Genomic DNA, 14,700 nt, shown 5'->3' with positions numbered 1-14,700 from the left:
GAGATCATGACCTGAGTGGAAGGCAGAGGCTTAGTACACTGAGCCACCCAGGCGCCCTTATCATTTTTAACACAATTGTCTGACAGGGTTCAATTATCAGGCAACACGCAAGAAAAACTGGTCAGCCCAGACAGTATATTAATCATGAGCAAACAGAACTGCAAGGAGTCCACTAAATTCTTCTTGATCATTAAGGTAGTACAAGTATGTATACTGTAAAACTGATGACAGCTTGATCTTTAAAGGATAGGACTACCACCGATAGGTGCAGATTTTGTGTGTGTGGACCTAAGGTAGCTTTGACATTCAGTTTTGCTGTAAAGAAACAGAATGAGTAAGTGAATTTTTTTTTTTTTTGCAAGAGATAAGTAAAATATTCAATTGGATTCTTCCAGAGGGGGGGAAAATGGAGTTGAAAGTAGGTCTTCATTTTGCAGTTATCCTCTATATGAATTCTTCATAGTCGACTTGTCCATCTCCATCAATATCTGGTTCTCTGATCATTTCATTGACTTCTTCTGCCAAGTTTGTTGTGACATGAGGTAGTTTTGCTACACTGATGTAACCAGTGCCATACTTGTCAAAGACTGGGAGTGTCTCATGAATTTCTTCTTCACTGTCTGTATCTTTTATTTTTCTAGCCAACATAGTAAAAAATTCTGGTTAGTCAATGGTGCCATTACCATCAGCGTCCACCTCATTGATCAGATCTTGCCGTTAGACTTCTGTTGGGTTCTGACCCAGGGACCTCATGACAGTTCCAAGTTCCTTTGTTGGGATGATGCCATTGTTGTCTTTGTCAAATTGTTGTCTCTGCTCTTTGTCTCTCAGAGCAGAGAGAGTGAGGGTGGCTGCTTCAGTGCAGGGGTTGTGATGATGGGGGATCTCCCACTACTGCTGCTGTTAAGGTGTGGTGGGCACTTGCACTGTAAGTAATGGCCTCCTGCCTGTGGGGCTCCCAGCACTACTACCCCATTCTCTAGAAGATTTTAAAATTTCTGACTTCTCCTTTTTTCTTTTTTCTTTTTTTTTTAACTTTTTGGCAGGGCGCCTGGGTGGCTCAGTGGGTTAAGCCGCTGCCTTCGGCTCAGGTCATGATCTCAGGGTCCTGGAATCGAGTCCTGCATCGGGCTCTCTGCTCAGCAGGGAGCCTGCTTCCCTCTCTCTCTCTGCCTGCCTCTCTGACTACTTGTGATTTCTCTCTGTCAAATAAATAAATAAAATCTTTAAAAAAAAAACTTTTTGGCAGAAAACCATGACCCAAGGCTCATCTTATGCTTTGCCCCACCTCTGGGAAATCAACCATATCTCCAGTGAGTCCTGGCTCCCATTAGTAAAGGATGGTTTTGAGAAATCTGGGTCCCTAGGGGCTCATTGCTTATGGGAAGGGCATAGCTCTTAGGTCTGAGCTCTTAGTGGACAGGAAACTAGGAAATATATTGAAGCATATATGTGTAAATGTGCATATAAATTTATATCTATTGCTATTATATTATTCTCTCTATATTACATATAATATATATTTTATTATTCTATTATATGCTAATATATTTTATTCTATTATTTCTATTATATTATATCAATCTCACACATTTATAGCAATTTATATATCATTAGTCTAGCTATAAGAAAAACCAAAACTTATACCAATACATTTAATTCCAAGTGAAGACAACAAGCTTGGTTTTAATCTTTCCTTTCTGTGTGTTTCCCTCTCTGCTTTAACAATGAGAAATCTGGCTCCCATCAACCTCAATATGTCTACTTCTTTGCATTGTCCTCTGCATATACCAAATCCTTTGGCAAACTGGCTGTGTCTTCAGTCCCAGTCACACTGGGCTCAACCATGGGGATCATGCCCTCTGCCCCAGTCCTAGCTGAGTCCTCAGGTGAGCCCCCTGGTTCACACCAAGAGAATGAATAAATGAAGGGGAGAAAAAAGGGAGAGAAGGGAGTAAGCTATATATTTTAATATCTTCACTGTGCCTCCAAAAGTAAAAGAGTAAAAATATAGATGTTTACATTTGCTGTTTTATGCCTTGATTTCTGCACAGCTCTTTGAAGTTTTGTTTTATTATTTATTTATTTATATTTATTTTTTAAAATATTTAATTTATTTATTTGTCAGAGATCACAAGTAGGCAGAGAGGCAGGCAGAGAGAGGGGAAAGCAGGCTCCCTGCTGAGCAGAGAGCCTGATGCTGGGCTCGATCCCAGGACCCTACGGGCGCCCCTTGTTTTATTTTTTAAAGATTTATTTATTTGAAAGAGAGGACGGGGGCATGGTGGGGAGGGGCACAGGGAGAAGGAGAGACAGAATCTCAAGTAATTTCCATGCCAGGCACAGAGCCCAAGGCAGGTTTGACGCCAGGACCCTAAGATCATGACTTGAGTGGAAATCAAGAGTTGGTTGTTTAGCCAACTGAGCCAGCCAGGTGTCCCTGTTTTTTTTTTTTTTTTAAGAAGTTTTAGACAAATTTTCTAGATATTTTGCACAACTCCCAAGATTTTTACTTAAAAAAAGTTTTTTAAGAAAGATTAAGAAAAATTTTAAAGTAATTTCTACCTGACATAAGGCTTAAACTCACAACTCCAAGATCAAAAAAGCTGCTCACTCTACCAACTGAGCCAGACAGGTACCCCCCAAGATTTTTGCTTTTAAAAACTGAAAATTGGGGGCACCTGGGTGGCTCAGTGGGTTAAAGGCTCTGCCTTCGGCTCAGGTCATGATCCCAGGGTCCTGGGATCGAGCCCCACATTGGGCTCTCTGCTCAGCAGGGAGCCTGCTTCTCTTTCTCTCTCTCTCTCTGTGCCTGCCTCTCTGCCTACTTGTGATCTCTCTCTCTCTGTGTCAAATAAGTGAATAAAATAAAAAAATAAATAAAAACTGAAAATTGGTTGTCAGACTTATTTAGACATGTTTAAAATTTCTTCAACTGCGTATTTATTTTATAATTAAACAGCTCTGATAAGCTTCATCGTAAAAAATCAAATATCAGCACAAGTCAAGAACTGGCTCATTTTGTTGTTTGTTCTTAAGAAGACCACAAAGATTTATTTTTTCAATTCTTTGAAATTATTTTTTGGTTACTAAAGAAACATGGGCTTTTTATAAAAGTTGCAAACAATGCTGATATGAAAAGTCAAAAGTGAGAATTTTTCTTCAAATTTTCATTCCACCCTGCAGCACCAACAATACCTGGGAACTTGTTAGATATTCAGATTTTGGGGGGCTCCAGTCAGTCCTACTGAATTAGAATTTCTGGGGATAGGATCCAGCAATCTATATATATATATTTTTAAAGATTTTATTTATTTATTTGACAGACAGAGATCACAAGTAGGCAGAGAAGCAGGCAGAGGGAGAGGAGGAAGCAGGCTCCCCGCTGAGCAGAGAGCCCGATGCGGGACTCGATCCCAGGACCCTGGGATCATGACCCGAGCCGAAAGCAGAGGCTTAACCCACTGAGCCACCCAGGCGCCCCCAGCAATCTATATTTTTAACAAGCCTTCCAGGTAATTCTCCCCCCCCCACATGCATGGTTATTGTTTTATTCTTTGAAGAATGTTTCTGAAACATTACACTAAGTCAGGTTGAAAGGTAAAGTTTAAACTGGTTTTATAAGGATATAACATATGACTGACTGTTCACTGCACAAAATTTTGGCCATTGAGCTTATGATATACCTAGTTGGCAGTAGCACCCAGATTTTTCCAAATAGTCATCATTATTCTCTTGTCTGCATAGACTTCTCATTAGCTACCTTCTGCTTTTTTCGTATTATCTCAGAGTCCCTCTGCTTTCTCTGAGAGGTGGTTAGGATATCTTCTTTTCTTGGTATTTCCTGGTATTTCTTCACATTTCTCTGGTGGTTAAGTTCTCACTGATTTCCTTACTCATGGACCATGCCCACCACGGACCAAGCCTGGAAGAGTGTCCTCAGGTGATTCTTATGCATACTAAAGTTTCAGCTCTGTAGTACACTTCCTAATTGCTGTGCTTCAATATAGAGTTCACCCTTGAACAACATGGACTTGAACTTTGCCAGTCTATTTACATGTGGATTTTAAAAAATATATATAAATACTGTATATGTATTTTCTGATGATTTTTTCTTTTCTTTTTAAACAAGATTTTATTTATTTGTCGGAGAAAGAGAGAGAGAGCATAAGCTGGGGGAGTGGCAGACAGAGAGAGAATCAGGCTCCTCGCTGAGCAGGGAGCCCTATGAAGGACTCCATCCTGGGACCCCAGGATCATGACCCGAGCCAAAGGCAGATGCCGAACCAATTGAACCACTCAAGCGTCCGTGCCTGATGGTTTTCTTAATAATGTTTTCTTTTCTCTAGTTTACCTTATTATAAGAATATAGTATATAATACATATAACATATGAAATATGTATGAGTCGACTATGTTATCAGTGAGGTTTTGGCAATAGTAGGCTATGGGTCGTTAAGTTTTTAGGCAGTTATACTTGGATTTTCAGCTGTATGGAGGTCAGTGTCCCAAACCCTGCACTGTTCAAAGGGTCAGCTTCAACCTTTGGGTGGCCCGCATGGGGCCTGGGAGGTATAAGGCCCCAGCTGGTTGCCCCTCATATAAACAACCTCATCACTTTAATCCAGCATTGCATAATAACTTGGAATTATGTATACGATTCTTGCACACAAAGGTCATATTCTATTCTCATTTTCAATCTTCTCTTTATCTTGACTACCACAACATGCAATATAAAGTCACCCCTCAGTTGTTGTTTGAGTAAAGATAGTAAATGTCTGTTTCAGGGTTCCAGAGAAAGGGAGGTGGGTGCGCTGGCTGGGGAAGCGAAGGAAGGTTTTATAGGGACATCTAAGTCAAACCTTGCCGGGTGGGTTGAGTTTTGCCAGGAAGAGTTGAAAGGAGGGGCATTTGTGGCAGAGGCACTGCAGAGAGCAAGGAAGCAAAAATGAGCGTTCGGTTTTTGAGGAACTGTGAAAATAGAGTAATGTATTATGTAATTGACCTAGATGTAACAAGCCATTGTCCACTCCATGACCTCAAAGACCTTCTATGAGTGAACAGATGCTTGGTCAGAAAGGAAGGTCTCAGTGTCCAACCCCCCATTTCTGTTGAGCTGCTCTTGTCATGACCCAAAGCCTTGGCGAGGAGACACCTGGTCCTTTGCTGTCTAGAAGGTTCCTGTGGTCTGTGCTCTCCATTTCCTTCTGTTGAGTTAACAGCTTGGCCAGCCGGAGAAACCAATGAAATCACAAACCTCCCCTTGGGTCTAGCACAGTTTCAAACCAACAACTTTTTGAGATTTTCACCTAGGCTCTAAGACAAAGTCTTTATGAAGAAGCCAAAAGTTGTGGTTTCTGTCACTCAGTTCTCAGCGGGCTGGTGTTAACTCAGAGCTGCTGAATTCAACAGAATACAGTGAAGTGGATGAGAACAACAGGAGAGATCGTAAGTGGATTCAAACTATAAGCCAGAACCCTGAGCATCTCCGTTTGCCTCTTTCAACTCCCCAAATCCCATGGAAATGACAGGAAAAATGCAAAAACAAAAATAAATTTGTAGTAGCAGAGGAAATCAGAAAAGATGACATCAGCTGACTGTAAGATGAGAAATTTCTGTTCTGGATAAGGACATAGGTCAGCTTGATGACAAGATTACGAGGCTGAAAAACCTGTTTCCTCATATTGGTAAAGGAGACCATTGAAAAAATATTTTCTCAACAGCACCCTGGGTACCACAAAGATCAGAGTCAGTGGTGTTGGGAGAAGAAGGTACAATCTTGCTAGTCTCCACTTCAGGCCAGGCAGGTGTGGGGTTTGCCCCAGGATAAAGCTACAAGGACAGTTCTCGAGGTAAAGAAGGCTGTCTGCTCGGGAGTCTTCCACAGAGGACAATGGATCCAGGAGAGAGCTGGGCAGTGCCCAGGACAACTTCTGGTCAAAGACAAGAAAGAAAGCCCACCACCTCCGCCCCCTAGAAACAAAGCTCTCTGACAACCTCAGTGGAAGTCAGACCAATTCCACCCCTCCTCCCGTGTCACCCACCAGGGCCAGGGCCCCCGTCCTCATAATCTGGATTCACAACCAGGGAACTTCTGCTGAGAAAAAAGAGAGGAATCCCCAAAGGAATGAAATTTACCAAGGCAGAGGTCTGCCAGCTAGTCCGCCTACCTTTTTAACCTGCTCCTCCTAAAAGGGTATCTCTAAGTGAGGTTCTTCCTAGGACAACCTGCATAATAACTACCTGGAATGCTGGGCTAACCTGTGTACATCTGTGCTCTACCTCCTACTCCCCAGTCATCTGCTGTCCACCCCCTCCTCCCAAATGATGGTGTGAAAGAAGCTTTTTTTTTTTTTTAAGATTTTATTTATTTATTTGACAGACAGGGACCACAAGTAGGCAGAGAGGCCGGCAGAGAGAGAGAGGGAGAAGGAGGCGTCCCGCTGAGCAGAGAGCCTGATGCAGGACTCGATCCCAGGACCCTGGGATCATGACCTGAACCGAAGGCAGAGGCTTTAACCCACTGGGCCACCCAGGCGCCCTGAAAGAAGCTTTTCTACACTGTAGTCACTTCAGAGATTAGCTATTTTTAGTAGAGAGGGGAAGATGAGACATAGTGTGGATGTGTATTTAACCCGTTGAGAGCTGAAATAATTCACACCTTTCATCATTGTCTCAGGTTTCTTCTTCTAATAGTATTTATTATTATGAAAAATATTTGGTAATCAGTTTTTTCCTTATAACTCTTTAGGACAAATCACCCAAGAAGCAAGATAGGTTTTAAATTTGTTTTGAATTTAAATTTTTTTTGTCATTTAGAATTTCAGTGCTTTCTTCTGAATTTTGAGACAGTTGACCAAGATTTACTAATTATAAATATAAACGTACATGCTTGAATAGATATGAATGTAAAATTGATATTCACTCCAACTTTTTTTTTTTAAGATTTATTTATTTATTAGAGGGAGAAAACACTCAGTGGAGGAGGGGCAGAGGGAGAGGGAGGCCCTCATGAAGATTCTGTGCTGAGCGTGGAGCCTGAAGCAGGGCTCGATCTCACCACCCATGTTCAGTCCAACTTTAAATGTTTTTCTTAATGTCCCTTAACTTTAAAGAGGGGAGATTATATCTGTTGAGCGAAAATATCCAAAATGTGGAAATAAGGCAGAAGGATGACTGTAGGCAGGTCTTCCAATGTCATCTGGAAGATTATCTGAAAAGCCCACCCCAGGGTTCCTGTAGGGGGAACGTCCTCTCCAGTGGTGTTCTATTTGCTACTGATGGGCTCCTGACTTTGTGAAATTATGTTCACTTGCAAATTTTTTATCTAGCATAGATGTAAATGATTTTTGTCCAGTAGAAAAGAGACTCCCCAGGGCCACCTGGGTGGCTCAGTTGTTTAAGCATCTAACTCTTGATTTTGGCTCAGGTCATGATCTCAGGGTCATGACTTCAGGGTCGTGTGATTGAGTGCCATGTTGGGCTCTGCACTGGATGCTTAAGATTCTCTCCCTCTCCCTCTGCCCCTATTCCCCCCCCTCTAAAAAAGAAAAAAGAGAAGAAAAGAAAAAAGAAAAGATAATTCCCAGAGTTACAGTATTCTTTTTCAATAGGATATTAATCTCTTTTTCTCTGACTTAACAATTTCAGAATGCCATGCCCAATTAACTATATAAATCTCTGTTCCTCAGATAATCTTTGACTCTATTTTATGGTTCCCATTTTGAATGGGTTAAGTACATTTTTGACACAGGTTCAATCTATGTTTGAAGGAGTTTGAATGTGTTTAGCTTTTACAAAATTCTGTTATGATATAGCATTTGAAAAAAACCCATAGAATCCAAATTTCAGCAATTCCTATAGTTTCTTTTTCCTCCTAAAGCTCAAGGAAAGTTATATCAGATACCCTTTATTCATGCATGGCTTTTATAACCAGAACAGAAAGAATGGTAGTTGTTGATTTTTGAAAAATAATTCAGGCCAAGAAAATCCCAGGAGGGAGTTGGGGCAAGACAAGTGGATGTGGGGTAGCTGGCCCCTACTACCATTTCTTCTCAAGAAAGCCTCCTCTTTCTCCCGTCAGCATCATTAGGTTATTCAGGGACCTCATGCAGTTCTGAACTTCCGAGACATGGGGGTCAGCACAGATACGCCGCTCCTTCTTGGTGAGGAAGCTGTGGTGAAGGCGGAGAAAGATTACAGACTAAGGAGCATTCAGCAAATGGGGATGGAGACCCCCACCCTCCCTGGCCCTGGGATCTCCCACTCGGACCAGCCTATTTTTTTCCTTCTCTGCAGCAGGGGCTCAGGACATCTCCTCTCTGAGACCCTCCCTCAGCCTCCAAGACTTCCTAAGTGACTCATGGGCCTTTCCTCCGGCAGCCTTTCTTCTGCTCCCTCCATCTGCCCCCAGTCTCCCTCTTCCCTGGGAGCATCTCTTATCTGATGCCCTGCAGGACCCTATTGAGGACATAAGCCTCCTGGGACCTGGCAGGATCCAGAGCGTAGGACTTTAGTTCTAGACACCCTCCATCAGGTCCTCCCCTCCCAAGACATGACTAGTGAGCTTGGCACTTACATGACACCTGGCCGGGAGCAAGAACTGCTTGTTTTAAAATAATCTTTCATGTTTGCACATCGAATTCGTTGTGCGTAGCTGGAGCAGCAGTCAGCAGGACGGTGTAAACCTGCGGCAATGGGAGAAAGACACGTTTAAGGACTGGGTCTCTTTTTAAAAAAGACTAGATCCTTCCCCCCTTTCCTCCAAAGTGCCAGGGAGGGTGAGAAGGCACAGGACTCCAGAGGGATGTTCTCCTGCTCTGTCTGCATTTGCTTCACTCTCCTCAGGGCTGAGCTATGTGTCTGAGGGCACCCAGGCAGGGCCAATACAGGCCCAAGACCATTTCTGATAGAAGAGGGAGCATCTGAGGCCTGCAGGGGGCGTCAGTGAGCACCTCTGACCCCAGGAGAGCCAACTCTAGAGACAGCTGGGGGCAACAGAGGTTACCTTTAAGGGCCTATTCCTGTCCACCTTCAGGACCCTCCCCACCTGTTCCTCACCCCCGCCCTGTACATGAGGTGTTTGGAAGCTATTGAGCAGATCTGTGCAGCTGCTGCTTTTAAACATACACTATAATAGAACACATACCGTTAATGTGTATATTTTTTGAGGGTTCTTGCCAGAGTTTCGCCAGCACGGATTCTATTTGGGAGAAACAGATAAGGAGGGAGAGAAATCACTGAGGCAGCCTTGTCTCGGTGTCTCCACTGGTTTCATGCTGGACCACTGGACACCTGTCTCGGTTCTAGGTCTCTCTCCAGGCCCCTTTTCTCTCTCAGGGCCCGGGGATGTTTCAGGGAACTCTTGAAACTGTTTGGGACATGACACCATCTGATCGACTTTGAAATACAGAAAGCAAAATGAACCAGTCAGTTGAATGGGTACATAATGTGATACATACCACAATACTTTTTGTACATTTCTGGAATCCACAAGGGCTCAGGAAACAGAAGAATGTTTCATTAACCCATTTGGTGGCACAATGTCACCCAAAGTGACGAGTGGCTTTTTTCACAATCATTAATTTATCCCAGTAGTATGATTATTTGTGTTTGCTGCAGAAAAACTACCTTGTTTGATTGAAGTACACTTCTCAGACCCTGTAAGCAATGTTAAGTAATATCCAGGAATGTGTTACCTTTTAAAAAATGTCATTTATTTTCTTGCAAATGTAAAATAGACATAATAAACACAACTGTAAGCATGTTTAAAAGCGTGTGGCTCAGTAGAACGAAGCCCATTCACATATTGTGCAACAATCACCACAACCATCCACAGAACGTTTTTCATCTTACAAAACGGAAAACTCTGTACCCGTTAGGCAATAACTTTCATTTTCCCCTCCCCCAACCCCCCAGGCCACCACCATTCTTCTTTCTGTCCCTGAATTCGAGGACTTTAAGTGCCTCATAGGGATGGAATGATGCAGCGTTTGTCCTTTGGTTACTGGCTTATCTCACCTAACATAACGTCTTCAATATTCGTCCGTTTTGTAGCACGTGTCAGAATTTCCTTCCTTTTTGAGGCTGAATAATATATTGTGTGTATATGCCCCCTTTTAAAAAAATCTACTCATTTATTGGTGGACACTTGGGTGGCTCTTGCCTTTTGGCTATTGTGAGTCATGCTATGATTAGCATGGGCTTACACATATCTCTTCATGTGCCTGCTTTCAGTTCTTTTGGGTGGTATATCCAGAGTGGACCTGCTGGATCATATTGTGTTACCTTTTATAAAAATTGAGGGGCGCCTGGGTGGCTCAGTCATTAAGCATCTGCCTTTGGCTCAGGTCATGATCCCAGGGTCCTGGGATCAAGCCCCGCATTGGGCTCCTTGCTCAGTGGGGAGCCTGCATCCCCCACTCCCACTCCCCCTGCTTGTGTTCCCTCTCTCGATGTATCCCTTTCTGTCAAATAAATAAATAGAATCTTAAAACAAATAAAAACTGAATATTTCTGCATTCCAAAACACATCCGGCCCTGAAGTTTTGGGAAAGGGATTCCGGACCTGTATTATGCTAGGTAGGCAAATGCAACTAAACTTTTAGATCATTTCTTGTAGAGTTACGCATGATTTCTATTTAAGGAAGCATATGTGTATACTTGATATGCTTGCAAAGATGGGTGTGGGGCTTGCAAAATAAATTCTTCAGTGGCCTTGCCTTTCCATAGCAGCTTCCTAACCAGCTCCCATGCTCATCACACCACTTAATATCTGTATGATCTTGAGCAAGTTGTCTAAGTTTTTCTCATTTGTAAAATGAGAATAATCTAATATGCAAAACTACACAAGTTGCTGACAGTCTACCCCACAGGGCTGTTAGGAGGGTCTAATGCATTAAGTCCATAAGACAGAACAGTGCCTGCCTGCACATAGGAAGTATGAGGTATTTGTTTGTTAAATAAATAGAGCGGTTAGCTGGGCTTGGTTGAGGCACTTTCCCGGCTTGTTCCATTTCCTCTCCAAAATGCGAGTTTTACACTAACGTTGTAGAATTCTATGCTTCTTCCTGCAAATTTACAATTTTACTGTAGTTCTTTTGATTTAGCACTTAACAGTCCTATGTCAGCTAAGAGAAGGCATCAAATAATTCTGGTCATGAAAAGAGAGAGAGTTCTTTCCCCAAGGGGGACCAGTCATTTGTACAGTTTTCCCCAGGGACCAAAGCCTGCAGAAAGAGAGGTCTATAGCCAATCGCTGCTGCTATTAAAGCAAGTGCCAAATTCCTATCCCTGTCTGGGACAGGGCACTATCTCAGGAGGACAAGCTGTCCTGTGTCTTCTCCCCGTGGACCTTGTCACAAGTGAAAAGGTTCACTGAACTCACCACGAGGGACCTGGACCTGGGATCCAAGGGCAGTAGCAAGAATGAGGAAGGGGAGAACACCCACGAAGACCTTCATCTTCCCAGTAGCAGGCAGAGCTGAGGACTTCTGGCTCTCTGCTCTCTGACTGTCTGGGATCCCAGCTCTGCCCTCATATTTATAAGAGAGGAGGGTCAGGAAGTCACAGGGCAGAGGCTCAGAGTGCTGTTCTTTGGCTACATAGTAGATAACATGCTATTTCTGAAAAAGGGAACAAGGCTGGAATGCAACAGGAAGTAGATGGTAAAGGAGACTTCATGCTTTCCCAACTGCCCAATGGATAGAGGCTCAGAAAGAGACTATTTCATGAAGGATCCTTCTTCTAGGAGGTTAATTTCACTCTCTGAGTCAGAGTGTTTTCCTCAAGAGCTAAGCACCTTCAAGTTCAGGAATAGCCTGTAAACCAGGCATGTGATTCCTCTCACAGACCCCTGACCCTTGATGCCTTGCTTTGTTTCACGCCCCAGATCCAATCCATTAATAAATACTGTCGGCTCTCCTTGCAAAAATGTATCCAGAGTGTCATTATTCCTCAGCACATCTATGCTGGGAGTTATTGAAGAGCCTTATGACTGTATCTCAGAATATTTTGCCAGGGAGAAGAGAGCGGAAGCATTTACCTTTGGCTTCTATCCCTGAGGCACTTTTAAAATTTGGCCACGCATTTTTTTGACATTCCTCTCACCCAGTGGGGGAGTCTGTTGTCTGCCCTAGAAATGGAGATGGGCTTGTGGCTGGTTCAATAGCCTATGTCATGTGACCTCGGAGGCTGGATTGTGAAAAGTCATGGATTTCAACCTGAGTCACTGGAATGCTCACTCTTGGAGTCCTGAGGCACCAGATAAGAAGACTGACTAGCTTGAGGCTGCCATGCTGTGAGGAAGCCCAAACAACAGGCAACATTCTGGCCAACAGTCCCTAAACAGCATAGCCCTCAGGTTGTCCCAGCCTAGGTCCAAGATAATCAACCAACTTGTTTCCATATGGCTGTCTTTTCTCCTTGAGGGTAGGTAGCCCTCAGGTCATTCCAGCCTAAGTGCCAGACATGGGCATGAGGAAGCCTCCAGATTTGCACTGGTCCATCTAGCAACCACTAGCCACATGTGGCTACTGAGCACTTCAAATGGGGCTAGTCCACACTGGGATGTTCTGGAAGTAGAAACTTCACACCAGGTTTTAAAGATCTAATTACATAACCCCCCAACCCACTCCCCACCATGTGAAATATCTGGATAGTTTTTTACATTGATGTCGACATGAAAATATTTTGGATGTATTGTGTTAAAGAAAATACATTCTTTCAATTCATTTCTTCTGTTGCTTTTTGCTTTCTTAACATGGCAACTAAAAAATTTAAAATTATGTACATGATTTGCACGATATCTCTATTGGACAGCACTGTTCTAGATTTGAGTCCCTCCTTGCTATTTGTGTCTCCCAGCTGAAATCTCAGGCATCGCGGAGCAGAGACAACCCATCCCTGCTCTGCCTTGTCTGAGTTTCTGACTCGTGGAATTTGTGAATAGAACAAAATAGTTGTTGTTTTGTACCATTAAACTTTGAGTGCTCAGGATCAGAGAAGCCCCCGGTTAGGAAGCTAGAGTTCTCAAAGGCAGGCTGAGACATGACACCTGCATGAAGCTTATGTAAAACTGGGAGAAGTGAGAACTGACCAGTGGCTGAGGTAAGCAGCAAGACAAAAGGACGTGAAGTAGTACAGGGTACAGTCCACCCATGCTTCCCTCTGCTAGGTTTGTGGCTTGATTGTGTAGAATCTGTCACAAAGCCTCCTTTAAGGTAGTTGTATTTGTTCTTTCAGTTTTGGTAGAACCCACCCTGTGTACCCATGCTAAATCATCTCCACTGCCACCAGGATTCCTGCAAAACTGAATCCAGTCTAATCCAGAAGAGCCTAATGTCGTAGGGATGGGAATGACAAATACATCATCCATCACCAGGATTCATGAATACAGGGGCTAATCCTACATCAGTCTCTTGGTTCCTATGTGTTCGAGGTGTTGGGGACATAGAATCATCTATTGGCATTTGGTTCAGTGGATATAGTGCATTCTGGAAAGTCTCAATCCTGAGTTTGTTGTCCCATTAGCAAAATTATTAACGCCCCACCATTCTAGTCTGGCTGCTCCTGCAAGATTATGTATATGCTATTGCCTGTGGGTCTCCTATGCCTTCTGACTCACATTACTGCCTCTAAAATGGATCCCTTGGCTGGAGGCAGTGTTGTATAAATACTATCTCATGAGGCGTTCTGTAAGTCTTTGGATGTTTGTGGTGCAGGCAGGTGGGTCTGAGGACCCAGGAGGGGTCCCGTAGGACCAGCAAGAGCGTCCTTGGGTTTGCAAAGGAAAGAAATCAAACGCAAGCCAAGAGGAAGTGAGAACAGAGTTTGTTGAAGACACCGAGAGAGCAGATACAGACCGAGTGTCGGGGAAACTCAGAAAGATGAATGAGTCTCATCCATCTTGGTGTCTGGGGTTTTTAATGGAAGTTAGTGGTCTGGTGTACGTGTCCTCTTAGGCATTTGGGAACTGGTCAAAACAAGGAGGTGTGTTCAGGCATCCTCCATAAGTCCTTAGCTCCTTATGCCCTGGAGCCTGGGGTCTTGGTGTCAAGGTATCTGGAGTGTTGGGAAACACGCATGATGATCTCTCCCAGTATCTCCTTAGATGTTACCTAGCGTGCTGGAAGACTCCAAAGAAATCATTAACTCCTTGACCTTTTCAAGGAATACTTATATTATCTGAACTATAAGGGCGTGTATAGGGCGGGGTTGTAGGTCCTAGCAAAAACAGAAGCAGGAAGAGGAACAAAAAAAGCACTCCTTTATGGGGTCCCTTGTTTCCCTGTCTCAATTGTGCTGGCAGATTTGCTACTGGTACAGAAAGAAAAATCCATATCTGAAGTAGATGATGGTTTGCTAAGGCCAGATTGTTCTGTCTTGCAAGAGAGCAGGGGTCCAAGGTAATCAACCAACATGTTTCCATATGACTATATTTTCTCCTTGAGGGTAGGTACCATATTGAAACTTGACATCTAGATGTCAGCAGGATGGTAGCTGCTGGTCACGGGAGGCTGACACTTGATGTTGAAGATGTTCTTGCTCTATCTCTTCTCCATGCGAGGAAAGTGTTGCTCCATCTGCAGCTGAGTAAGGAGTGTTTTTCATAGCAGCCCTGACGTCTACAAACCACGCAGGAAGCTGACTTCCCAGAACTGCTGCTCCTGGTAGACAGCAAGCATCACTTGCTGAGCACATC

The 14,700-nt window shown here is 43.5% G+C and overlaps 1 protein-coding gene and 2 pseudogenes across 1 annotated transcript; all 3 read right to left on the bottom strand.

The window, feature by feature from the left end:
* Window positions 1-426: 426 nt before the first annotated feature.
* LOC106005298 lies at window positions 427-828 on the bottom strand (annotated as a pseudogene).
* Window positions 829-3,501: 2,673 nt separating this feature from the next.
* Window positions 3,502-5,682, bottom strand: LOC101692496 (annotated as a pseudogene).
* Window positions 5,683-7,892: 2,210 nt separating this feature from the next.
* LOC101675277 (C-C motif chemokine 15) lies at window positions 7,893-11,535 on the bottom strand. Its single transcript, XM_004747144.3, has 4 exons — window positions 11,386-11,535; window positions 9,148-9,201; window positions 8,578-8,686; window positions 7,893-8,173 (listed from the first exon to the last, which is right to left on the bottom strand). The coding sequence occupies exons 1-4, from the start codon at window positions 11,459-11,461 to the stop codon at window positions 8,041-8,043; spliced, it is 372 nt and encodes a 123-aa protein (XP_004747201.1). The 5' UTR covers window positions 11,462-11,535; the 3' UTR covers window positions 7,893-8,040.
* Window positions 11,536-14,700: the final 3,165 nt, after the last annotated feature.

The sequence above is a fragment of the Mustela putorius genome, unplaced genomic scaffold, assembly GCF_011764305.1.
Source record: "Mustela putorius furo isolate JIRA1106 unplaced genomic scaffold, ASM1176430v1.1 tig00003962_pilon_pilon_pilon, whole genome shotgun sequence".
In the NCBI taxonomy this organism is placed as follows: Eukaryota; Metazoa; Chordata; class Mammalia; order Carnivora; family Mustelidae; genus Mustela; species Mustela putorius.
Note: the sequence above shows the minus strand (reverse complement) of the source record. Positions and strands in the feature narration are given on the sequence as shown.